This window comes from Sciurus vulgaris, assembly GCF_902686455.1.
Source record: "Sciurus vulgaris genome assembly, chromosome: 7".
In the NCBI taxonomy this organism is placed as follows: Eukaryota; Metazoa; Chordata; class Mammalia; order Rodentia; family Sciuridae; genus Sciurus; species Sciurus vulgaris.
In genome coordinates, this window is record NC_136467.1 from 39,858,596 (window position 1) to 39,885,823 (window position 27,228).

Sequence of the window (27,228 nt, forward strand, 5' to 3'; positions counted from 1 at the left end):
CAGCCACAGAAAGGAGGATGCAGGGCAGCTCCAAGCTACTCAGAAGCACTGGAGAGCCAGTAGTTTCTAGCAATTCTGCCCTAAGTGCTGGATAGTAGCACAATTCCATTAACCTGTGTGTGATTAGCTTTTGATAGTGTAGGACATCATTTAAAAATAGCAATATAATTCCACTATAAGAAATATTCATTAAAGATTTTTCTTTTGAAAAAAACATAATCCTGGTAGCATTTATTTTGAATCAGATTAACAACCATTACTTTTGTAAACAGGAAACATAAACTATAAAAGAAAGAAGATGTTTATTTTATGATCACATTGTCTCAGAAAGAACCATAAGTTGGAAATTAGGAGAACTGGTTCATGTGACTGTGGGAAAGATTATCTATTGGGCACTTCAGTTTTTTGAATCTGTAAGATGAAGTACTAGTAGTTTATATTAATGCTGAAGTTAAGTTTCATAGAAAACTATGTACATTTAATGTCATGAGAACAGATGTTGGAGGACTGTCTTGGTACATATTTAAATAAAGATTTGTGAGTGGGGAAGTAGAGGTTGTATGTAAAAACTACTGAGACTTATTTTGGATCTTAAGATAGTTAATAAACTTAATTTGAATAAGTTGTAATACTACTTATTGGTAGTATCCAATGTGCGAGGACTTATAAACCTATTTCGTTTAATGCTCAGAAAATTCCTGTGAGATAGATGTTTTAAAAAATTCATTTTACTAAAAAGTAAAACAAGCCTACCTGCACACATTCAGTAATTTGTTCAAAGTCACAGTTAATGTATCTCCAGATATTTTCAGATATGTCTGATTTCAGGATCTTTTAGTTGTTATGCTACTTACTACACTCTTCAAAGAGTCTTTTTTTTAAATGACATAACTATTGAATAGAGTTTACTAGAATTATAATATGGATTTCACACTTATTTCTTGGAATTGAAATACCAAGAATTTTAATAAGCTCTCAATATTAAACAAAACTGCTCAATAGACTTAAGTAATGAAACATGCATTACCCTGGATATGGCCATGAATTTGCCATATCACAGAGAACACAGTGTCCTTGTTAATGTGTCTTCCTGTATCAGGTGAGGATACACTTACAGAATTTCAACTCCACAGTTATATATTTAAAAAGAACAATTAAAAAATAACTTTTACCACTTCTCTCACTATGTCATATCCTGAAGGCAATTTGTGAATATTTTTTCTCCTTTTTCTCAAACTCTCCACACCCAGAGCAACAAGGCTGCCTACTGAATATTGGCATTTGAGACAGTGGCTAAAAGCACTTATACTGAATTTTTGGTCCTGTGTTGTTTTTGATTCCTCTTGGGAATATTTGTGGTTTTGAGAGCCACATCAAAGAAGTAGTTCTGGGGTGAGAACTGGTCAACATGGGCCAGATAAGTCATGGTTTTAGTGTTAAGAATTGTTCCCATGACAGTCACAGACAGAGGGCACATGGTGTTTCAATTCTGTTTTCTTGGGGCAGCATGTTGGGCTTTCGTGTTCAATGATTCAGCACTGATGGACTCATGATATCTGTTGCTGGGTTGTGTGACCCATCAAACCTCCTTTAAGTAACAGTAAAGTATGTGTGTCACCATTGGCTAGCATGCCCATGAACTTGGTTACCAGTCTTCACTGAAGTTTTGATGATATTACCAAACCTGACCATGTGTACTATCCTGTTTATATTTCAACTGGCAGAAAGATGTCAAAATAATAAAATAAATCTAATAGTGGTTGTCAGAAAAATGAATTGACTGACTTAGTAGGTGTGGTTTATGGTTGTGACGGAGTGATGTATTTTGATGAGAGTAACACATGGTCTGCATGCTTCTATGTTTTGCTGTCATGACTGTGAATACATCTCTGTCATCTGTCAGATTCTCAAAGAAGTCTACTAAAAGTGGCTGGTCAGGACAGACTGGCCAGGATCAGGACAGAAGGCAACAACCTGATTCAGGACAAAGTCTATACAACAGCTACCCAAAGACCACATCAGACATATTGTTTGATTTAAATAAAAAAAAAGAAAAAAGAAAGAAAGAAACAAATAAATAAAAACCTCTTAAGGTTCTCCGTAATTTGGGAAAAGAGTTAAAAAAGAACTGCTGAAAGATCTAGGAAGCAGTTTTACCAAATGGCAAATAATATTCAGCTTGATAGTTTATAATCAGGAAAAGAGGGGTTAACTCAAGACACTCAGTTGTATTAGGAGTGTACGGGCAATTATAAATTTATCACATTCATACAAGTGAAACATTCAGAATAATAGTCTTTCTTTCCAAAATACATTTTCTTTTGCATAAGAAAATATGACTTTTTTTATAAGGACTTAGTTTTTTATAATAAGGAAAATGCAAAACTACACAATATAAACATGATGAAAGAAACTTGAGTTCCCCATCCAAGTTATTCAATCTCTTTACATTCCTTTAAAAAATACATAATACATTCTATTACCTACATGCATCATTTGATATGAAATAATCTTGTCACTCTCACAAAGTGACAGACTGACAACAGAAGTCAAGCAAACCCAATATTTAGTTTATAGAAGGCCAAATCTGAGAAGTGTGTAAAAATGTCTCTAGGCCTAAGATTTTTTTAAAAAATTACATATATATTAACTGTTAACTGCTATAGAAAACATTTTTAACTATAGGCTAAAGAGTTGAGGTTAGTTTAAACCCTAGTAATGGGAATTGCTTAAGTGAGCAGGTTACTGAGCAGGTCAGCATAGGTTAAATAAAGAATGTTACTTTATGACATGATAGACCTGGAATGTTTACACATTCAGAATAACCCAGCATAAAAAAACCCAAAAAACAAAAAATTCTTTTATATTCAATGGAAGAATAGGAACCAATTTTTTTTTCCCAACTCATTTTTCTTACTGTTTTGTCTTAGTTCTTCACCATTTTGCCTTATCTTTGTCAACCACCTTGAGTGAGACTGTAGAATATTCTCTAGGAGCCTTTATAGAGCTCTGGTAAGTTCACTGATGAAGATGAGATAGGATCTGCTTGGAAGTTAAAACCAGAGAACTGCCCAAAGATTTTTCTCTTTTGTGTTGTATTACGGAATAAAGTGGAATTTCTCCCTTTTCCATCCTTTCATACATTAAAGGGTTTAGAAGTGGTTGTTTATGTTAATACTGCAGACATATTCACCCTTGCCATTAGTCCAAAGGGATCCCACACAGGTTGAAATCCTAGGGTTCCAAAACAATGGGGCCAAAAGCCACAGCCTAGAGGCTGAAAGTATGGGCTGAAGAGTCAAACAGGCCTAAGTTCAGTCACAGCTCAACCTGCTAGATATGATGTGGGATAATTAATGTCTTTTTTTCCAATTCCTAATATACAAGTAAGTATGTTACCTACTTCATAGTACAGTCATGGGTTTAAATGAGGAAACAGATTTCAAACACTCAGCATAGGGCTTAACATCGAAAACAACCAAATAGCATTAGCAATTAGTACCACAGCGGATTTTCTTTCTTAGCTGTGTCTTACAGTGAGTGCTGGTTCCTATAGTTATGGCACAAGATCTGACCAACCTTAGTTTTTTCCTTTTCTTTGAAGTAAGAAGTGAGGGGACCATGGGAAAAACGACCTGGTGCTTAGAGAACCACTTCCCATATGCTCTGGCCCCACACACCAGATTGTGTAAGTTCAGGGGCTTGTCTTCTTTTTAATATCTCCCATCGAAGTTCAAAGACTTGTCCTTCCAAAGAATATGAGCTATAGTCACAGTTTATGAAGTCATGTTTGCTGCAATGCTTTGTTGTAGTTGCTGAAATACCCCAGTCATTGCTTAGATCTTAAAAGAATTAAAAGAGGAAGCCAACTTCACTCCAGTAAAACTCAGAATAAAAGTAGTCCCACTGGGCATCTAAAACCTGAAAACCTAAAAAAACAAAACAAAACAACAACAACAAAAACTAAACTAAACTAAAGTCAATGTAGATTCTTTACTTGGTCTGGACCCTATCCTAATGAAGTATTTTAAAGTAAGTTAAACTAGCCACATTTTAATCTATATATACCTCTAGCCATGGATTTCTAAAATTGCATTCATCATAATATTATGTTCATATATTGCTTCAAATACAAGATGCATTTTTTTTTCATTTTTTACATGTAGATAATTAGACAGTATTATGATCAATGTATAAAGTTCTGTTGCCATGGCTCCTTTTCCTTAGAAATTGATATTATGCCAGTAGGATGTCTTGCAACTGATAACATCTTAAACTTACAAGAATGTGGATTTCTAAGTTCATATTGCTCTATGATGATGTCATCTAAGATGATTACTCTCACACTGTGATAACTTAATAATGAAGAAAAAGAACAAGTCAAATACATAAGATAATCCAAAAGGCTTCATTATTGCTAATACCTTTGCACACATGGAAATGAGATCCATAGCTTTAGTTAATACTTGGATTTTTTTTTGTTGTTGTTGTTTGAACATTACTTTTAAAACCCCTCGGATTTCTTCAAATATGCTGAGAAATATCTTATTGGTAATAGCAAAAGTTTTCAAGAAGAACAAAAAGGCTTCCCCACCAGCTCTCAGAAACCCCTTTCATTATGCTTCTTTTTGAGGATCTCTGCAAATATCTAGGGCAGCAACATATCTGTCACTGACACAGGATTACACTTTCATGTGCTCCTACACACCATTCAAAACCTGACACAGATAGCACAGTGCTGGTAAACAGCCCGTATTCACTCACTGGTGTGAAATATAAAACTGTGTTTTTCAGTTGGTCATACATATAGGTTTTAAAGGTGAGAAAACTCAAATTCCCCCAACTGTTGCCTTTTCTTTTTATCCTACTAAAATTCCTATGAGTTAATTTTGAGATCCACTTTTACACAAATAAAGGTCACCAATAAATCAAACCTTAAAAGTTCTTTTTTCCCCTGAAACAAATTGAAAGGGCAGAATCCCTTTTTAATTTTGGTAACATACATGAAAATCACCACACTTAAAAGTGGTACACCACTTCACAGCCCACTCAGATGAAAGATGGTAAACTCAATGGTCTGGTTAATATAAATAATGAAATGTGATTTAAAAGCCGATGATATGAAATACTCATCAAGGACCAATTAATTTGAAACTACGGAAATTACTGACAATGATTATCTTAAGGAACACTGACTTATCAACTATGAGGCAAGTTGATTTGCAAACATTTAATCTATTAAACTGAAAATAATCCAAGTTTTGCAATAGGGAGGGAAAAATTATAAGAAGAAAAATGAGGGAAGGAGTAGGAATGGGGATTTATCTTAAAATATTTAATTCAAATTTTAAAAAGTTCTTGATCTTTAAAGCAGTTTGCATTTGAAAAAATGAAAAACTGTTCACTGAATGCTGCCATTACAGTAAGCACAGAATCAACGGTAAGATCTTAAAGTAAAAATTACTTATGAGTATTGTTCATAAATCATGATTAAAAAACAAACTCCAGAGCTGGAAATGTAGCTCAGTGGTAGAATGCTTGCTTAGCATGCACAAGGCCGTAGGTATCACAAGAAAGAAAAATAGGCCGAAACTCTAAGAATCTGTCTTCTTATTTGCTACTTACTTCCATCACAACTACCTGAAGGCATCAGAACCACAGGCTTATAGACAGGAGGAATAAGATGATTTGTAACCCTCTGCCCATTTTACCCACTTATGGATAGAAAAATAACTCTCCTGCTTTTTACTTTGAGCATATTGATACACATGAAAAGAACATTCTTTTTCTTTCTTTTCATGTTGTTTGGTCCAATGGCTTCAGGAACTTGATATCTAGGGGACAATACCCACAATAGAGCCACATCAACAAAAAATTTTCTGGATGCAAGCATATGCCTATTATGTAGTTATGTGATGTTTACAGACACTTTACAAATGTTTTTGAGTTACAAATGCATTAGACATTCTAGATCATTATCCATAGGTGGTATTTGGATGTATTGAATTTGCACTTTTCCAAGAATCATGGTTAATACTAAAAGGCAGAGGAAACTGATCATTTCTTGCCTCCAAAAGTCTCATCTGCCAATGACTAAATTAATTTATAAACTCAAATAAATGCTATTTTCAAGTGAGCTGTGAATTACACCAAATGATTCTGAAATATATAGAGAAAAGCCATGTAAAGGAAGACCTCCCTTGAAATTCATATCTACTATTCATCTGAAAATCAACTCACCCACATAGTCTAAAAGGATTTCATTTTAATTAGTGATATGTAGACTTTTGCATAGAAAGAGGTTACAAAGTAATGGGAAAAAGACTAGGTACAGTAATTTTAAAATATTTAAGAGTATAATTTTGCATAATGTTTAACATTCTCATGTTTATTGCTTTCTCCACACAGCAGAGAAATGAAGTGCATAATAATACATGCTGTGTCTTTATCTTTCAAATATAAAATCTCACGTGCTCAATTTCAATGTATTAAGAGATTATTTTGCCATTAAACAAAATCAAAAAAACAAAACAGCATTATGTAGTACTAGTCTAGGCATGGGCAAAAATAATTTATGTACATCCCATTGCATACATTCATCTTGATTTGGGATCAAACATGATCACTAACTTGACCAATATTTTAAAATTGTTTTTTTTTTTTTCTCTTCCCAGTGTTCTCTCCTTTTTCTCATCACCTCCAGAAATACAACATCTCCCAAAAAGGTGACAAGATTAGATGTTACAAGTTATGTGGAGAAAATGAAGAGGATAAATATATAAAAATAGTCCAAATGAAACTGAATAAATTAATCCAAAGTCTTGTAAAGTGGAGGGTTTCCAAGTTGGCATTGAATTGGCCTCTGGTAGGCACACAGTAGGCAATTGCTTCTAGATGCACTATACAAATGTAAGGTTTATATAAAGAAGCACCGTATTTTGAATCATCTAAAAAAAAAAATTGCCTGGAGGCTTTCAGGCACAGCAGAAATGCTTGTTATTCTGGGTACTGATGGAATAATTGTTTATACCAATTCACTGCTAAATGTTACTGTTTGGCAAGTCTGTACAAAGAAAGCAAACTAAGATCAAACTAGGTCTTTCAACTTGAAAATAATTTTCAGCAATCTTTTTGACCAATAGAAACTGTTGGTTTCAACAGAGTATTCTGGCATTGTTTGCCACCTAATGCAAGACTTCTCTTCCTCTCCTTTCTTAGAACCTAATGCCTACACTCTTCTTGTGCAATGTTGCATGTTCAGAAGAAAAACCTTCTTTAGCTCAGGCACTTACGAAAGATGGATTTTTTTCCCCATTAAGTTTCAAGAGAATGACATTTTTCTTCCCCGATTCAGTTGTGCAGATGCACATGAAGCTGAATGTTACAGTCCATGTATTTTCCAGGAAACTTTTAATGGAAACAAGGGTGAGTTTTCAAAAGTTGCTGATGTCAGTTACCAAGCTGCCTTAAACAAACAAAAAAAAAAAAAAAAAAAAAAAAAAAAAAAAGGAAAAAAGAAAAAAGATAATACCACATTTCCACTCGTGAGGTTTGTGACTCAAATAGCTTTATTGTTCCTTTGTGGAGCTGTAGGCATCTGTATGGCTACCTTCATGATGCAGAGGTTTTAAGCTGACTCTGAAATGAAGGACATTCAGTTACAATTGCAAGAAGTTCAAGGATAACTTAAAAAGCTCCAACTTCTGTCCCCCAGGGTCGGTAAGGTTTACTGTTTGTTCCGCTGCTCGTCTGCTGGGGACTGGACGTGGCTGACACTGATAAGGGTGGGCTGATTGCTGTTGCTGCTGCCACTGCTGCAGCTGCATTTGGGGGGAGCATGGGAAATGCTCCTGCAAAAGACAGAGGAAAGCTGTGTGCAGCTGCGGTGGCTGCTGCAGCCGCGGCATGGACGGTAGCTGAGAGGGACAAGAGAGAGGTGGAGAGAGGTGGCACACAAGGGGCAACGCTGCCTGTTGATGGCATTCGAAGGGCAGAATCTGCATGGGCAAACGTGGCTGTGAGGAGGGCCGAGCCATGGGCAGGAGGCACTTCTGAAGTTGTGGAGAGGCGACAGGGTGTTGACTCCGAAGCATGGAGTCCGTTGGGTTGGAGCAGGGCCGCAGGAAGATGGTGGAAGGCTGCTGCCCAGTGATGTGGATGAAGGGAGTGATGATGGTGGGCCATTGAGGATGTCATCGCGGCTGCCTCCCGCTGGGAGGCGCAAGTGCTGAGATGAGAGACGAGGCGCACGCGCAGTGGGTCTGAGGAGTCCAGGCCTTCTACAGAGCTTAGATACCTGGCCACTTCTGTCAGGCACTCTCGGAATCCAATGCTCATGAAGTCCATGGCAAGGGCATGGGCGTCAAAGTAGCCTAAAAGCGGTTTGAGGAGAGTTGGGGTTGGGGGTAAAGAGTGATGGGGAGAGAAGGAGGAGCAAAATGAGATTACATGAGACCCACTGTGCCCTTTAGGATATTTAAGTAGCATGATAATCCTTTCCAGGTATTTACGGTTTTAATTTCTGTGGCAGAACGTATACTTCCAAACTTAAACGTGTGACAACATAGGCAATGTAATATGTCACAGTTGTTTTTGCAAGTAAATATCAGAGGGGGAAAAATTTAAGAACGTCCCTGTTTCAAACCTTCCAGGGGAAAAAATGGTATCTCTTCTTTAGCATTGCGGGGTAATGACATTCCCCAGAAAACTTTTTCATGGAAATAGAAAAGGATTCTCTGCCTCTGTCACAAGAGTTGGAAATTACAGGGCTTATCTGAAACATCCTTTTTTGGCATTTAAACAGAGACTGTAAAGTACAAATTAGCAGCTTGAGGACTTTCTTTATAAATGTGCTACAATTTCAATAATTCATAAGTGCTTTTTGACTCATACTTTTTTTTTTAACCAACAAAGTGTAAACAACTTGTCATTATTTTGTACGAAATAAATGAAAACAAAATTAGGATTTTTTTTTTAATTGGTTGCTAATTTTTCTCTTGGGTAATACAAGGGTATTCTAGTAACATGAGATTACTATTCTATAATCTTAGTTTTTCTGAAGTTCAAATATGTATCTCCTTTGTTGGTTATTTGACTTTTATCTGGCATCTACCCCAGGGAAAAATGTGTATTAATTGTATCTGTGTATATGCATCAACATCCCACATCTGTATGGTTATTACTATAAAAATGGCTAAAGCTGGGCCACTTTTATCAAAGTCTTCTTTTATCCAGAGATAATATATTAGAATAAGAAATAGTGATATCTGTTATAGAGCCAATTTAAGGCATGATAACAGATATTTGGGGCAATGGCACCTTCTTTGATTAGCAGTGTGTCCAATATATTCTTTTTGGATTCTTTCTCATTTGCAACTTCTTTTTAAGTAAGTTTCTAATTAGAAGTTTACTGTACATACATTTTGGATATATGTATACAAGAATGAGAAATAGCATATTCAAATAAGATTATTTTTATTGAAGGCATTTACTATATTATCTTTTTATGCTTTTCAGATCGAAGTATAACCTGTTTATCATCTATTAGAAATTAGACTATCTTAAGTTGGAATCAAAGTATTTTGGAAAAGGGTAGTCACATATATTCAAAATTATAAAGCAAGAATTCCAATAGAAATCTGGAAGTCCTAAAAAGATGTTTGGGGCAAATATATCGACCATTGAAACAGAAACAAGAGCACAATGCTGACACAAGAGAATATAATGAAATGTGGAAGACGGGCAGCAAAACTAGTTATCATCCCAAGATCTTGGCACAGCTAGTCAACAAAGCCCCTGGGATTAGAAGGAGAAGCTCTTCCTGAAAATCATGTCTCCGTGAAAAGATTTTACATTTTAGTCCTCAGGGTTCTCTGCAGGGTTTTGCAGGTTTTGATTTCCATGGGAGGAGGAAGAAGGTAATGATTAGCATCTAGAAACCCAGAAAGATTTAGAAAATTAGGTCAGTCTACTAAATCTTCTCTAGAACCACCACAATCTCAAGATGGACTAAAAAGAATGAACTAACAGGTTCAAAACTCCAGGAGCTTCTGAGAGTTTATTTGTGGTCACAAAGTAAGTGACGTTTGTGGTTTGCCAGCTATGTTGCTGAGTCTTCTGTTGCATCTTACAAGGCATAAATTATTTAATTCCTATCCTATTGTTGAATGCAGAGGGAAATGATGATGAGCAGCTGTCTCTTGTGAATGGATCTTGGGCCAACAATAACACACATGTCCATAACCATGCTCTGTGCCAGCATGATTCTATGGACTTTAAGTCTTTAAGTGCATTGACTCACAACAATTCTGTGAGATGGACAGTTACCATTTATGATGAAATTGGGGCTGATGGAGGCTTACTAGTTTACCCCAAGTCATTCTGCTAACAAATAATCAAGCCAGGAGTCAGAAAGAGGCAGCAAAGCAAGAGTTCATGCTCTTCACTGTGACATTTTGAGGCAGTTGAGAGTCTTTAATCATGCAAGCCCAAACTGCCAGTCCCCCTTCTTTAAGTCCTGTTCTATGACCTCTCTAATGACCCAGCAGTCAGGAGACTTGCATGGTGTCTACTTGGAAATGTCTGCTCATAAACTATTCTGGGATAAATTTTAGGGCTGTTCAGGTAGCCAAGAATAGCAACCAAGATGGAACTCAGCTTTTATTATGAAGCCAAAGAACAATATTACTCTTTAGAAGTACAACTCAGGCCAAATATTTGAAACCCTGATAACATTTTTTAGCCTCGGGACAATGGTGCCAAGGGAAGGAGAGCAATCACACTTTTCTTGCACCATCACTAGCTCAATCAGTCTCTTAGGTTCCTGAGACAGCAGGTGTGGAGACATATTCATGATGCTAGAGCTCATCCTGGTAGCTGAAGCCTCAAAGAGCAGCATTTTACTTCTGTTTAAAGTCAAAGGCAAGGTAGTGGCCAAGGTTGACTGGATCACTGTCTTCTACCATTTAACTCAATTCTCTATGTTACAAGAAAGTTTGTATCCGATACTACTCTTTATTCATTCAGGATGGCTTCTTGGAAAGGTATAACCTGGGATAAGCCATAATGTGTGAACTTCCTATACAATAATTACTCTCTATCTCACGTAGGTAAAAGATGGTTAAGGGCAGGACTGATCATCTACCAGTTCTCAGACTGGTAAAAAGTCACTTTCCTCCAAGGTCTTGCTCTGCCCTGATTGAGAAATAATAGCTATTAGTAGAAAGCTAATGCTGAGCACAGGAGGCCTCCAGCATTTAGTTTAACACTTAACTCTTGAAGAACCCTCTCCCTATTCAGTGGTTAAATATATTGAATAACACCCTTGGATGAATATCAAAGGCTTCCAAAGGGTGAAAAAGCTACAAACAAGCAAAATCAAGTCTGTCATCATTCAAGTGATATTTGGGGAAGTGGGAGGAGTTGGGTAATAAAATCTGAATGGATATTACAGCTTTTAGAATCTCAAGTCTACTTTAGCATGAGATACTGATCCCTCTCTGACCCTTGGAAAATTCCTTCCTAAGGTACTGTCCAATACAGAGGACATCTCTCTAGGGAACTGGGCCCAAAGCAGACTCCTGTCTCTTTTGCCCAAGAATGAATCAACTCTGTTCGTGGTTTCTAATAGAGACATTTACTACCTGTACTTCAAATGTTTTGTTTAGTTTAAAGCCAAGACCAGCCAAACTCTGAAAACAATAATGAAAATAATTCTAGTTTCTTCCTTTGTAATTCTTAAATTATTTTGAGTCTTGGCCTTGATTTAATGAAGCAAAAAGAAAAAAAAGGAAGAAGGAAGGAGGAGGAAGAAGAAGAAGAAGAAAGAAAGAAGGATTGCTTTTAACCTCCTGTTTATGTTTGGATGTTTGTGTGTTTGTTTTGTCTTTCTGTACAGATTCCAGCATGCGCTTCTTAAATCCCAAACAAATCTCTGACCAGGCTGCTGTGAATAAAGCTTTACTCCCACAGTATTATGAAAGCAAACACAAGCCCAGGGTCAAGTGCTTCTTTTGTTACAGAAGTTCTTTCCCACGAGTTCAATCCTGCCATTAGCATTGATTTCCATGGCTTTAATCTGGGGCTGCCTATCTCAGCTTGTTAAAGAACTGTTCAACTATGACTTCCTTACAATATTAGAGGAAAAGATGAAAAGAGAAAGGTAGAAAGGGATTAAAAAATGAAGCCACCAACTTACCTTTACCTCCTGTTGCCTGAAGCATCTTCAAATGATCCACTGTCATTTGCAATATTTCAGCTTTTTCTAGCTTTGCAGATCCCTTTATAAACAAATAATAAAGTCTCCTAAGTCTTACAGAAATTAACTTGGAACATAATGGAATTTAATATTATGGTTTCAATTTTCCCTCTCACTAGAAAATTCTAAATTTATTATCTTCATAGGGAAATTTGAATTCCTTCCAAACTTTACATGAAGACACTCACTACTATGTCATACCTAATAACAGGCACTTGCCATTTTAACTTTTAAAGACCAAAAGAAGGCATCAAATGATTTTTAATCATAAGAATAATTATATTCTTAAGATCACTTCGCAAAATGTATTAAAATTTCAAAAATCTCAAACTTTGTGTTCCATCTCTACCTTAGTTAATATTATATTTTATTAGAAGGCATTCAATATTCATATAATGATTAAGTCTAGATAAGTTGAATATCAACTCTGGAAGATAAGGAAATAGGGCGTTAGCACATTATTATTAAAATAGGTGATTAAAAAATTTAAAAAATCTGATAAATCCTTAAGGTGATTCATAAAGGCCACCAGTAAGTAGAATCAAGAAAAAAACAAAAACCAAAAAAACACATTTAAGAGGTTTTTTTTTTTTAATCCCTTAATAGTTACCAGCAGGTGTCACTGTGAATTTCATGATCACAAATAAAAAAAAATAATTTACAGTTTATTTAGTAAGCATCATAAACCTTTAAAAACAGTTCTCAATAAAAACTGTCTTGCAAATATATTTTTATGTCCCCCCTTATAAAATAAGGCAACCCCTGGAAACCAACTGAAATACAAATGCACTGCCTCAAACAGTCTCAGGGGGCTGTGAATGGCTTCTAATTTCCTGGAAGAGCTAAATAATTAAATCAATTTTTTTTTTTTTTTTTTTTAAGATTCTAAGGTTTATTACAGGTTTCTATGCTTTACTTGTTTTGTGAAAATTATCAGTACCCAGCACATGGCAAGAGTGTTAGAGTTATTTAACTCTAAAGTTTAAACACTCTTATAATCATATTGTGACAGGGCCAGCTCTCTAGGGTTGGTAGCCAAGCCCTGCTAATGGGAAAGCTTATGTTTATGGTAACTAGCTGCCAAACAACTGTTTTTTTCTTAAGGTTTCTTTTAAGTCAACATTTAAGGTGGGTGGAGGGGGAGAGAAAATCTAACCAATCAAGGGGGTGGGGGCACACCAAACTGCTCCTCATAACTATAGACATTCAGTACTCAAAATTTAAAAACATTTATTATTGACATTTTAATTTGCAGCCTTTGTCACTGAAAAGGCTACTATCAAAAGTATAATTTCCATGTATTTAGCTTATCAAAAACAATCTCAGATGGGCTGGGGTTGTGGCTCAGTGGTAGAGTGCTTGCCTGGCATATGTGAGGCACTATGTTCAATCCTCCTCAGTACCACATAAAAATAAATAAAAAAATAAAGGAATTGTATCTACCTAAACTAATGTTTAAAAAAAAAAAAGCAATCTCAGCATATAAACTGGGTGTATTTCTCTTACAGATATATAATCAATAGCATATCACATCCTGTACTTCTGTCAGTGTTCAACATTTCCATGAAGAGGTACAAGTAGTTTCAGTGAAAGTGACCAATAACTAAAACTGCAGATTCTGGAAAATCTCCAAGGACTTTGTAGGGCTTGTTTTATAATGTTTGTGGATTCATGAAGGAAACAAACAAAAACAATAAACAAACAACTGCTGTCTTGTACCCTATTTGGAATTCAATTGAAAATATTTTCAACAAGGACATGCTGCCACATCCTTTGAAAGATGCTCTTAGAAATCCGTCCCATTAGCCACTACAGCAGAAGAAACGGGGCTTTTCTAAAACCACAAAGTAAGCTTTAAACATTTGGCTTTCTGCTTTTCTAACTATGTGAAGTCTCTTTTTGTAAAAGAATATTTGAACCCTGAAAGCAGGCATTTATGACTAATTTGATTTTTACCAACTTTCCAAAATATGTCCGAAATCAAACATTCTATTAACCCAGGGATTAAAAATGAAAGCAAGTGGCTTGGTAAATAAATTGTATTAGTAGTATTATTTAGGAAGTAGAACTAGAAAGTTACTTCCTCAGCTTTATTTATTCTTTTAATCGAAAAGATTTTTTTAATAGTTTGAGAAAAAATGATATTTCACATATACGTTTTGAAGAATATTATATACAGCACAGTTTTAAATAAAACCACTACTGGTATTCATAGAAAGAACAGAAGAAAGCATGAACACTGTTACCCTAAAGGGGAAAATAAGCTAAAGAATGGAAATGTTTTTCAACTTCATGATGGATTATGTTTTTAATAGTTTTGCCACAACAAAGCATTTTCTTGAAATAGCTGCTCTGTGCCAGATCAGGGCACATACACCATTATTTTAATGAGCTTTAACAAGAAACTCACATTCCCAGATGAGAGAATCAGATTCTTTGGGCTTTGGGGTGGGGTGGGGGGTAGCTTACTTGTTTTTCAAAAGCAGTTGGCACCAGTCGTCTCAACTCAGATAAACTGTTATTTATCCGATCCCGGCGCCTTTTCTCTATAATCTATCCCAAAGAAAGCAAAACAACAGAAGTTTATGAATACATAAATGATAAAATTACTCATAATGGAAAAACACAACTGTTACACATTAGGCTGGGTTACATAAAATAAAAAGAAAAGAGTCACATACCCCTCTCCTTTTCTTTCTTGCCATAATCTGAGATGTTGTTGTTGGAGAATTCGATCTAATCACAGAGCTAGTACTTTGCCTATGAAATAGGAAGAGTATGTCAGGTGCTGCATTAACATAACAATAGTTGCTTCTGGGTACTTCATGGCACCCATTAAATATTCAAAGTGCACAAATCATGCCTGTGTTATTTTATTCTTAGTTCTTACTTCCCTCTTAATAGCCTTGTTTTTGGCCCTTCTGTCTTTCAGATAGGAATTATGCCTTTGAAAAATATTTTAATTGGTAATCCAGATGCTAATTCTATTGGTTCTCCCTCCTATCAGACACATTGAATGAAGTAATCACTCTCAAAAATAAGGATCATATCAACCAGCACTATCACATAGTCATCATGCATCAAACTGTTGTACCTAGATGCAAACTAAAATGTAGAGAAGTTATTACTACTTCAAAACTTCAATTAGTGGTATCTTACAACGGGGGGGGGGGGACCAACCCCACAAATTTGATGTTGTGCACACTAACGTTCCAAAAAGAATAACCTAGATTATGTATGTAATGATAGGAAAATTAAAATTAGGTTTAGTACTAGGTAAATGCTTTACTTTGAAAACGAAACCACAGGTGTTACTCAGCCTTTAAACTAAGTTTAAATCTCTAGAAGCTGCAATCCACCTTGAATTTACTAATGAAAAGGTATTTTTATATTGAAAATTCAAACGATTATTTGGTCTCATAACTTTTACACTCCTTTCTAGTTTGTATCTCTTCCTCTTCATAATTCGTGAATACTACGGTTCCTTATGGCTTAAACTGTGCAGGTCCTGTTATTTGTTCTCTTTCATTTCAGAAATGTTGAAGACACCAGATTCCTATTACCTCACCTTCTCACTTCTGGATCTTATTTCTGAATTAATTAATTAATTAACCCCTTCATTTTCATTTCTTCTCTACTGGTTTCATCTTTCACGTGACATCTTCTGTTTTTCAGATCTCATTTTAAAAGATGACACAACAACTCTTTAATAATTAGACAATTTGTAAATGTTTCATGTAAATATGGTTGCTTTTTCTGTTTCCAGTCTCTGATTTGTTTAAAATAAGAATGTGAAAGAAAACCAGTTTTCCGAAGGCAGGAAGAATCTCATTCTTTGAGTGACAGCTGCAGATAAATAATTAAGGTGCTTCTGGGGATGCCAATTAGAAGCAATTATCATTTGACCTGCCTTGGCTCTAAAATGCCTTGGTAATCTCCCTCTGTCACAGGAAAGTGGAGGTCTGGCTTCTGGGATCAGGACGCCAATCTTTTCCAGGCTTAAGAACTATCAAAGAAATGCCCGATCCGAACTTTACATCTGTCACTCACTCGCGTGATCGCTAAATCTCACACAGTTAACCTGCACAATTCAACCTACTTAGCTTTGACATCGTAAATTGTTTTAATTGCTCCCAAAACCCAACCTCTCTAAAAATAAAAAGTCAAATTGTTTTTCTTTTCTCCTGAGCTATTTTGAAAGTGCCCCCAAATACAGCTTCCACGGCGGGGGCGTCTCCCGTCGCCCGGACGTGCCTATCCGCGCGCCCAAAGCTGACAGCCGGGGACCCTCCCTCGCCAACGCCTGCACTCTCCGGTTCAGTGGCGTCCTCAGTCCTCTGCCCCACCCCTGCAGGGAAAACCCACACTCTCGCCCCACCCCAGCACACGCTGAACGAGCGCCCACCACTCAAAGTTTCTGGGACAAAACTTTATTCTGCCACGATGTTTTAGAGAGAAGCCTCGAGATTTCAAAAAAAACGCTCGTGCCCAAAGCTCCCTGACACCCTTCGGCCCTGGCAGCTCCCGCCCAACCCGCGCTCACCCGGAGTAATTGTTCTCACTCCCCACGTCGATGGTCTCGTCCATGTCGCTCTCGGAGGTCGTCTCCTCGCAAGGGCGCTTCATCGCGGCAAAGACCGCTCCAGGAGCAGCCCTGCAAGAATCAGCGACGCAGAGCGGGGTGCCACAACCCTCCCCGCCGGCCTCCTCCCTCCCTCCCTCCCCGGACTTCGGCAGGCGCGGCTTCAGCGGCGGCGCGGTCTGCTCCTCGCGGCTCTTTCCCACGCCGCAACCCTGCTCCGCGGCAAGAGCAGGCGCCGGCCACGCCCCCCGGCGCGGGCGGGGCCCCCTCTCCCACCCCCAGCTTGCCCACCCCACCACGCGCCGAGCACCGCCTCCTCGGGGGCCGGCGTGGCCCGTTATTGGCTGGGCTGGGGTGGGGCGTGGCCGTGTTCGCCAATGCCCGCCTGGCTGCTCCCGCAAAGGCGTGGGAATGCGGCCGCCGCGCACCTGGGACCCTTGAGCTGCGCGCCGGCTGGGAGAGGCCGCGGAGAGCTTGAGTGTGGGCTGCCTAATTCCAGCTAGTGAAGCGCCCGGGCGCAGACGCCGGTGCGGCGGTGGCGGAGGCGGAGGCGAGCCGGCGAGGGGCGGGCTCTGGATTTGGGGGTTTCGGCCCTCAGCTCCCGGCGGTCTCTCCCGGGAAATCTTAGTTTTGTGTTTAAAGAATAACCCCAAGCGCGTGGCTGAGTGTGAACAAGCGTGTGTGACGTCGGGAGGCGCCGTGGCTTAACCGAACCGCCCCGCTCGGCTGTCCCTTGTCTGGACCAAAACTGCTGACTGGCTGACCCCAGCGGTCACATTTGCCCTCTGGGGTTTTTGAAAACCTTAAATCAATGTTGCTTTTCTCTCTTGACAACTCCTGAGGCCACTTCCGCGGCCTCTGGGCTGTGGACAGATAAAGACGTGAGTTTCCCCGACCAGGTACTTAACCGGCGGTCGAGGGTTTGAGAGGGCCCGACTGATGTCCGATTTGCTATACCTCAGTTATTTTCCTGTTGTCTTCGGCCACAAGGACTGTTTGGCAGACCCAGCTGAGTAGACTGTGAGCTGGAGTTTTGTCTACTCTGATGGTAGGAAGGACTAGAGCAATGCAGAGAGGATTTCAGCACACGCTTTAGGGTTTCAAATTCGAGCTTCTTGGTGCAAATAAGTGCATAACTTCTCCCTCCAATCTCTCTGGCGTGTGCAATCGCAGCCGCAGAATTAATTCGAATTCAGGACGTGAAGATTCGTGCTTGGAAATTCAATTTCTTTTCTAACGTCCCAATTCGTATCCAATAGTTCTTAGTGCCCTGGGCAACGTGGGTTATCTAGAACTCCAGCAGTGCTTTCAAACCATGTTTTCAAGTTACTCTTTCTACTTTGTGTGGGATTTTTGAACCGGCTACGCCGCTGTGTCTCCTCCAGGGCAGGAAGTGAGCGAGAGTCTGAGAAGTCGGGGTCCGCTGGCTCTCCGTGGCTCTTACGTATCCTGTGGAAGGCGGCTGGCGGGTTGGGATCCAGCCGGAGACTCCACGCTTAGCATCGGGACAATTCTGTGCTTCGTGGGAAAAAAAAAAAGGCGTTTGAGAAAGGGGCATTTTCATTCACTACGAGCCTGCGCCACGTACGGATTCATATTTTTCTAGGGATCTGCCTAGGATATCTCTTTGATATGCTATCAAAGAGCTCTCTTAGCACAAGACCAGTGGGCCGGGAAGGAGAAGGGGAAAAGATGTGGACATGAAAAGACAGAACGCGGGAAAGAATTGCTCTCAGGGAGTGCGGGAAGGAGCCGGGCCAAAGCCGAGGACCTGTAGTCAGCGTGTTAAACTGATTAAAATATAAAACTCCTTCCCTACTTGTGTCGGTCTCTTTTGTGTGGTCCCCACCGCGGTGCCTTCAATAACCGTGTGAACAGAAATTCGAAACCTTCCATTCTGACTTCAGAAACGCAACCCGGGGCTAATCACACAATCGGCGTGGAGAGGGTGGGGTCTGGCGGGGCTAGGCCGGGTCAGTGCCTGGCCGCGGGGCCGCGGGGCGCGGGTGGCGGTCACTCTCCATCTCGGCTATCAGCCTAAAGCGGATGCCCGGCCTGCGTGGGACTCCGGGCCTCTAGTCCGCGGTAGCGCAGGCTGCTTGAGAACGCTCTCAGAGTAAAGTAGGCCAGCATCCCGACGCCACCAGGCTCCAGGTCCCGGCAATCCATCTGAGGGTGAGCCCAGCGCACCCGGGTTCCCGGCCCCACCTCCCCTCCCCAGACTGAGCGCGCGGGTGGCCAGCGCGCCCCAGTCACAGGTGAACGCGCGGCGGCTAGTGAGTCGGGAGCTCAGCCTTCACAACTCTGGGTGAGGGCTGCACGTTTTTTTAGAGAATGCCTACAAGTGCAATTAACGTTTGCCACGCGAGCAAATTAGCGGGCGCTTCCAAACGCCTGAGGCAAAACCTGAAATCATAATTGGAAAAAAGAAAGCTAAGTCCCCCCCTCACTGTACTAGTGTATTTAATTATAATGATTGCGAAAAATAGCAAAAGGAAATGGTTTGCTTACAATAAAGTAGCAACTGGTTAAAGTTATTCCATATTTGTCTTTGAAGACTTGCCCGCTGTACCGTGTCATAAAGAGAAATACAGCAGGGACGAAAGCACACACGGATTTAATGTGGCAATATATATATTTTAAAGCAAAGTAGGTCATACTTTAAAAATGTTTAGAACAGTGCCTGGTACGTAGTATGTGTTGTGTATCTGTTGAAGAAGAATTCTTAGGGCAGAAGACAGCATTTTGAGCACTATGGAAAGGGTACGCTCATTTGTTTTTAAAATACTTAATACCGAGTTAGAGCGACTTTTCCATTAGATCTTTTATTTTCCTCGGATATCCCATTTGCCTATCTCTTGTTTAGGTGCCTTGTCTGTCTCCTATCCCTCTGTCTTGGGTTAGAGGGAGAAACAGAGGACGTTTTCTTAAAGCCCCCTGCCCCCAGCATGCTTAAAAATGGTCCCGGGAGGTGGGGGGCGGAGTGAGGAGTTGTAGGGTGGTGTAAGCAGAGAGAAAAAAAAGAGAGAAAATGAGAGAACCGCGGGATTTTAAGCCTCATTGCCCTTGGGTGACATCCTTTATCAGGGAAAGTTAGTTGAAGGCTTACTAAGAAGCCGAGTAAAAGAAAAGCTGTACAAGAATAGAGTAACCTGCAGTTCTTTCCTTTCTTTCTTTTTGAAAGATTTGAATAATGAGATAATTATACTGATAGATATGGTGTTGGTGATGGTGGGAGGACTGTCCTAGAAACAAAATGCTCTTGAGAAAGAAAGACCAGGAAGACCAATCTAAAGGAAATGGAGGGAGGGAGACTCTGTCGCCTTCCCGAAATTGGTCCTTGGCCCGTGTTTTGTGCTTATGTGACTTAACTCTCTTAGTGGTCTGAGAATGGTATGTCCAATGAAATTTGATCTAAAGATATCCAATTCTGTGGTTTTGATATCCCTCTCTGAAGACTCTCTCCCTACTCATTTATTATGAAGTTAGTTTTCACATAAATATTGATACATTTGACAATCTTGACCAATTCTTACATTGTCCCACAAAGTTTGTGTTTTGTTGCACAAACTAAGAAGTGATTACTTTTCTGTAATTCTAAAAATTCTCCTGTGGCATTTTGGGAATGAATGAATTGGGTCTCTTTTTGTTCTTTTTGGTCTGCTTTTCTCTTCATTAGAGCCCTCTGATTTTTAAAAATCCATTGTCACACTTTGTTCAATTTGTGGCTTTTCTGAATCCTTGAGACTCTTTACAATTACTTATATAACATCAGGTATCCCAGCATTTGGCTCAAAAAGCCATCAAAAGCATACCACTTTAAAAATGTTTGAAGCTAGTTTGTTGGAAGTGAAACCAGGGCAGTTTTGTTATTTAGAGAAATTTCTGCAATCTAAATGCACATAGTTGAACCTGAGAAGTCCAGTATATTACACCTTTTGAAATGTGATTATTTACAGGGCTCTCTTGCACATAGGGAAGATAAACAGGGTCCTGTGACAAGTGCTAATCTATTTGCAATTGCTGGGGTAGGTGATAAGCACAAGTGTATCTATGGGCAGCCTGGCTGGGAGGTATTCCTTGAATACATGGCTATGCAGAGCTGGCAATGCCTTAAAATGTGTGAGAATGCTGAGACAGGGTAGTGGAAGCCAAGCGCAAGATCCTTGTGAATTTCAATACTTTTCCTAACATCAGGCTGGCTGAAGGCAGGGCAATATAGGGTCACTGTGGGATACAAATTTGCAAGCCATTAAAGCCAAACAAAGTTCAAAACCCAGGATAAATTTTGGCCCACCAAACTTGAAGTCATCTCTAAGAGGGAGCTGATGTACCTGTTAACAATATTCTTGTAGTCAGCCACACATCTGCATTATTTCTGCCCCATTAGGAGCTACTTGTTATATCCAGTTTTCCAAGGAAGGATATCTAAGATCACAAACTCTTTTCCTGGAAGTTACAATGTTTAAATTGATCTCTGCTATTAAGGGAAAATTTATTTAAAAGCTTTTATTTCATGGTGTTATTAGTACTTAGCACATGTTCAAGGATGAAGACTGTTTTCTTGTAGGACCCTTGAAAAGAGGGTCATGTAGTAAGTAAGGATTTTCATACTCCAGGAAGCAGCAGCCATAAGATATCAGCACTCACTGTACTAATTGAACTCTTCATAGGAATTCAATTGATGTTGGCAGGCTTTTCTTTTAAGGAAAGCCTTTAAAAATGTCCATATTCTTGAAATTGGTTTGATTGGCAGATTTTTCCCCTCTTTTAAGGATATAGCAAAACACATTCACTTCTGTCATGAAAATGATCTTTTAATTAACTGTAGTATATCCTCATCCTTTGGGATAATGAGTGGCATACAGTGGTTATAATAAATGGTTTGGAATAAATTTTTTGTTAAAATTAATGAACCCTCTACTTTTTTCTATAGAGTTTAGATATATTGGCATAAAATAGAAATAAAAATGAATTAATGGGCCATGAGAAGCTGAAGAGAATAGACTTAAATATAAAGAGAAAACATATATTAAGAATGGGCCCTTACTTCAGCCCTGAGCTTGCTGAAAGCCAAATCAGAAGAAAAACAGTGAATTTTCTAATTTTTATATTCAGATCATTGGAAGCACTTAGTTTCTCACAAAAGAAAAACTTTATCCAGTCACTGACTACTAAAAGAACCCCATGATTGCTTTGGTCACAGATTTTAAAAATTATTTAAGATAATTGTTTTCTTTGTCAAAAATCCTCTTGAAAATATCTCTATTAATCATAACATGAAAAATAACATTGACATGATGCATAAATGAAGACAATAGTTTATCTCCTAATCACTGAATAAACCATCCACTAAACTGTCAAAATTAATTAATTGACATTAAAAGGACCAATGTCTCACAGTGTTCCAAAAAAAAAGTGAATTCTCTGTAAGAAAGTGTCTGCTTTCAGTTTCAGATAGAAAAAGAAGTTTCAATTAGAGATTCCTGAACCTGTTTGGCATTACTTGATGAAAGTGAAAGAAACAGAAAGATTCTTGATATTTTAAAAATATCAAGTACTATGGAAAGTTTTAAGACTAAACATAGAATGCAAATGAACATCTATATTTTCATAATACTTTATTAGAACATTTTTATTATATATGTGCAGTTTTATGTCCTCTTATTTTTAAATTGATAGGCAACTTTCTGGAAAAAAACAAAATAGAAATAAGAACTTAATAATTTTAGATTTTCTGTGGAAAAAAAATACAGGCCCTTTTTAGATCTTTGTGATTTGTAAACCCGTTGAAATACATACTGTCCAAGAATCATAGAAAAATAGCAATATTTTTCCCCTTAGGGCTAAATTTATTCTACCAGGTAAGAATTTAACTAATTCTTGGTATATATTGGTTAAAAGGTTAAAATTTGCACAGCAGTCATTTTTTTCTTGTGTTACCTTTCAAAATGATTTAATAATATATTAATATGTTGGGAATATTGGACTAAACCTTTTTTTAGAGGTAGATTTTGGTCTAAAGTAATAGCTCATTTCATTTCTAGGAAGGAAGTACTTTAATGAAAATAGCAGTTGGTTGAGGGGTTTCAATATTCACCACTGCAGTGCACTCTTTGAAAAAACAGAATGTAACGCTCCTTAACAGACAGCAACCAAGCTCAGCTGCAGCATGGGGAAAGACGGGCAACGCACTATGCCTTGAATATGTAAGAAGGTACACATTTGTTTCCATAGCACTTTCAATCTGATTATTGAATTATGAATCAACACTCACTGTGCTGAAGGATTTTTTGTTGTTGTTGTTAAGCCTGGCTATCAGGATTTTCCTAGAATAACAGTCTCAACAGGAACATTAAAGAAAGTCTGAAAGACGAAATGTAATTAGAAAATAGAGCACAAAGAAATGACAGATGTAGTCATGTATGTATACCTCTGACTACAAATAGAAATAACTATAGGTAGATAAAGCACAAAATAGTTGAAGATTTTATAGTTGACATGACTTGGTTGTTGGCATATAAAAGAACATGGTAATACTGATTATAGGCCTGTAGTTTAAATCAAAGAGGAAAATTGTTGCATTTTGGAGTTAAAACCATTTGCAAAATGGGATTTGTAGGTTTTCATATATTTTGGGGGTACTAATTTTTGAAAATTGCATTCATATATTTTAGGAACTGTAAAATAAAATAATGCTTTATCTTTTGTCTATTCTATTCTCTACAGTTTAGAGAAGTTTCTTTATGGAGTTTTAAAAATGTATACCCCTAAAAATGCACATTAGTATTTTGTACCTCTTATGGTAATGGGAATAAGATTGTTAGAGAGTTGGAAGAGTGATTCTCTCTGGTATTCAGATGGAATACTTGGAAAATCATGTCCTCTTTGCATAAACCCATGACATATTGCAAAATTAATTATATACTTGTGTGTATAAATTCTAGATGGGATAAAAGTGATTTAAACAAAATTTTAAATGTTAACCATATATTCATGTTTTTTGGAGTGTGAATTTGGAAAAGAATGTCCATACTTTAACAATGAAACACTTTGTTCTTATTTAAAATGGAGTTTGAGAACATTGTAGCAGAGACCAAACAGACATAACTCTGTGTGTTGTATGGCAGGGTGGGAATGATCTAAAAATGAATGGAAGAGGTTTTAGGCAGAGATCATTGACAAAACTGTTAAATGTGTGTACTTGAAAGCAATGAGACTAAATTTCATTAGTCATTGCTTGATTTTTCTCTTAATTTGTTCATTTTGATTTCCAGGCCACTAAGATACTGACCACCTACTTTGAACAATGTCGCCTGCTAAGTAGTGTGGGTGAGATATGGTGAACATTGAATATATGATTCAATTCCTGCTATCTGGAAATAGCAGGGGAAATAATATGGGAGTCTAAACAAACAACTCATATGTGAAATGGGATGTATTCAAGGCCAAAGTAAGCAGAAAACTATATGTTATAGACCCAAAGAAAGAAAAGGTTCATTTTTAAAGGGAGATTTCAGCAATGGCCGCTCCAAAATGTTTGTATAGGGTTAGAGTCAGGAATCTTGTGGGAAGGATGGGGGTGGCCTGAAGATTTTTGTTTTCAAACTCCATTTATGCAACACTATTTTTACTTAGATATTATATCTATTGTGCTCTTAAACATTATGGGAAATAAGCAACTATGCTTATTTATCCTTCAGTGCTATCATGGGGTTAAGAGGAAGTGTGGCATTGGAGCAGGGCCTTGAAAGATGTACAAAATAGCTACAATTTTAAATAGAACTTTTTGGAGAGGGATCAGCACTTGAAAAAACACAGAGGCTGAAGAGTGCAAATGATCCTTAGGGAAAAATGGGTGGTGCTTAGCTAGAATGAAGAAAATGGAAGGAAAGTAAGTGGAGGAGAGAAAGTTGCTTCAGAAATGAGTTAGGCTGTAGGCAAATCATGGAGGAGCTGGGTAATCTCCTCTGGAGGCTTTAGAAGTGACATAATTCATTAGATGCACTCATTCCATCAAGTTTCTTTTTTGGTCTAGTTGTTGTCACTAACTCAAATTGAAAACATTACGGTAGAAGAAAAATTCCAGAATAATTTGTCTTGGGAAATGGGATTTCTTTTTTTTATGTTCATTGTTTCTCAATGCAAGACATTTAGTCATTAGAATATGCTATAGTTTGGGTATCGAACGTCCCCCAAGGAACTGGTGTTGAAGGCTTGGTTGTTCTGGTGTTATTGGGAGGTGGTGGTATCTTTAGGAGGTGTGGCCTAGAGGAAAGAAATTAAGTCATTGGGAGCATGTTTTGAAGGGGGTATTGGAAGCCCTTTTCTATCTCTTCTTTTGCTTCCTGGTTGCTGTGAGATAAACTCCACCACACAGTTCTGCCACAATATACTCTGCTTCCACAGACCCAAAACAACAGAGACCATGGACTAAAACCTGTAAAACTATGAACCAAATAAACCTTTCCTCCTTGTAAGTTATGTCAGGTATTTGTTATGGTGATGGAAAACTAACATAGAAACATTGTCAGGTAGGACTGTGGACTGAGCCCTTGGGAAGCTCATTGTTTTTAATTAGATTCTTTGGGTTTGTCTAATATGACCCAATTTGTACAGAAAAAAAAAAAAAAGTTCACTGCCTGCTCTGAGGAATACTCACATAATTATGCCAGGACTTGCACATCAGTATTTATGGATTTGTTTTGGAATTGTCAAGTTGTTTTTAAAATCAGCATATGGTTATACTCTCAATGATTAAGAGAACTTTCTAAAGTGAGATTTTCAGCTCATTGACTTCAAAGTAACACATAGTACAGGAACACTACTCGCTATCTCTGGATTTATCCAGAATAAATACCTTCAGTGAAAGATTGATCCATGATTCTTTCTATAAAGGCTCACAAATAAACATTCAAGATTTTACAACTGGTGTCATTTAACCATTTTTAGATACATAAGGTTACATCTCTCCCCCAAAAGGCTTTATTGAAATGAAAGTTACTTGCATTTAAATGTTGAATATTCAACAAGTAAGCAGCGGTGATGCTTCATAGAGAAGTGCAAGACTGACCTGAAGCTGTGACTTGTTCTAGTCACCCATTGCAGAGCAGATAGATAAAGACAAAACTCCTATTAGTCAGTAAAGGTTAACAAGGAAGCACTCTTGTCAAATCAGAGAGTTTAATTTGCAGCACTGAAATCTTTCCTTCAGAAATTAACGATATTTCCGACTCCAGCCCACTGATCAATCACGCGGGTAGTTAGCCCTTTGGAAAATTCAAAAGCAATGGAACCCATGATTCTTGCCCTTGGGGAATTTACTATTCAGAGAATATGTTAATAATGATAATAGCAGGTACCATTAATCCCAAGGTTGTTATGTGTTTAGAACTTGTTTAATCCAAAAAGCACCATGTGGATTAGTTTATTTAATCCTCCTCGGAACTCCTTGAGGTAGGTATAATCATATCTTTATTTTACTGGTGAGGAATCTGACCCAGTGAAGTTTAACTGCCCAAGGTTCTATGGATCTTATGGAGCAAAGTCAGATTCTATCCAAAGAATCTAATTCTGAGCCAGTGCTCCTACCTGACTGGATATGGCTTTCAGGAATAATACATGTGGCACAGACAAAAACAGGGCAAACGGTAGAAGTGATACAAAAGGAAAACTTGTTTCCAAAGACTGTTAATAAGTGTGTTGTTTGGAAAATCAAAACATATTCTTAAAAAGAATGAATTACCTGGAAATTAGTTTTCTGGATTTATTCTCAAAAAGCCCATCTTCTCACAACAGGCCCCGGGAAGTTTGCGATTAAGAACATAAGCTTTGTAATCAATAGCAGTGGGTCAATCGTACCCAACTCTGCCACTAGCTGTATCATCTTGAGCATGCCACTTTTTCTGAAGTGGGATCTCACCCAATGGAGTTATTGATACCTAACAATAGGCAAAAGAAGAGATCAAATAATGTATGTCAAGTGCTTAGTTATGTTTGATACATGCAAAGTCCCAGATAACAGCTGATTAACTAAACCTGGCTCCTGAAAGCAGGTAACCAAGTTTCTTGATTTTTTAAAATTAAAATTAAAAGGTTTTAAAATTTCTTTTATATTACTGTAACAGCACATGTTCATTACAAAATGAAAATAAATTCATTAGCAATGATAGGACCATCTATATTTTCATTTAAACCTGACAAAGATAATCACCTTTAATAGTTTTTCTTCTGGTTTTTAGTTTTTTTTTTTTTTCCTTTTCATAAACCATGAAGTCATTTTGCCAAATGCTGTTTTCAACCTCATTTTTAAACCTAAATATACAACATGGCTATCCATTTTCTTAAATATTCTTCTATAACATCATATTTTTCTGATGAAGTGGTAATT

At 38.0% G+C, this 27,228-nt stretch overlaps 1 protein-coding gene across 1 annotated transcript; it reads right to left on the reverse strand.

Annotated features, from left to right (window-relative positions):
* Nucleotides 1-6,245: 6,245 nt before the first annotated feature.
* HEY2 (hes related family bHLH transcription factor with YRPW motif 2) lies at nucleotides 6,246-17,045 on the reverse strand. Its single transcript, XM_079148268.1, has 5 exons — nucleotides 16,800-17,045; nucleotides 14,938-15,016; nucleotides 14,726-14,809; nucleotides 12,197-12,278; nucleotides 6,246-8,372 (listed from the first exon to the last, which is right to left on the reverse strand). Exons 1-5 carry the CDS (start codon nucleotides 16,880-16,882, stop codon nucleotides 7,687-7,689), a joined length of 1,014 nt encoding a protein of 337 aa, XP_079004394.1. The 5' UTR covers nucleotides 16,883-17,045; the 3' UTR covers nucleotides 6,246-7,686.
* Between the last annotated feature and the right edge of the window lie 10,183 nt (nucleotides 17,046-27,228).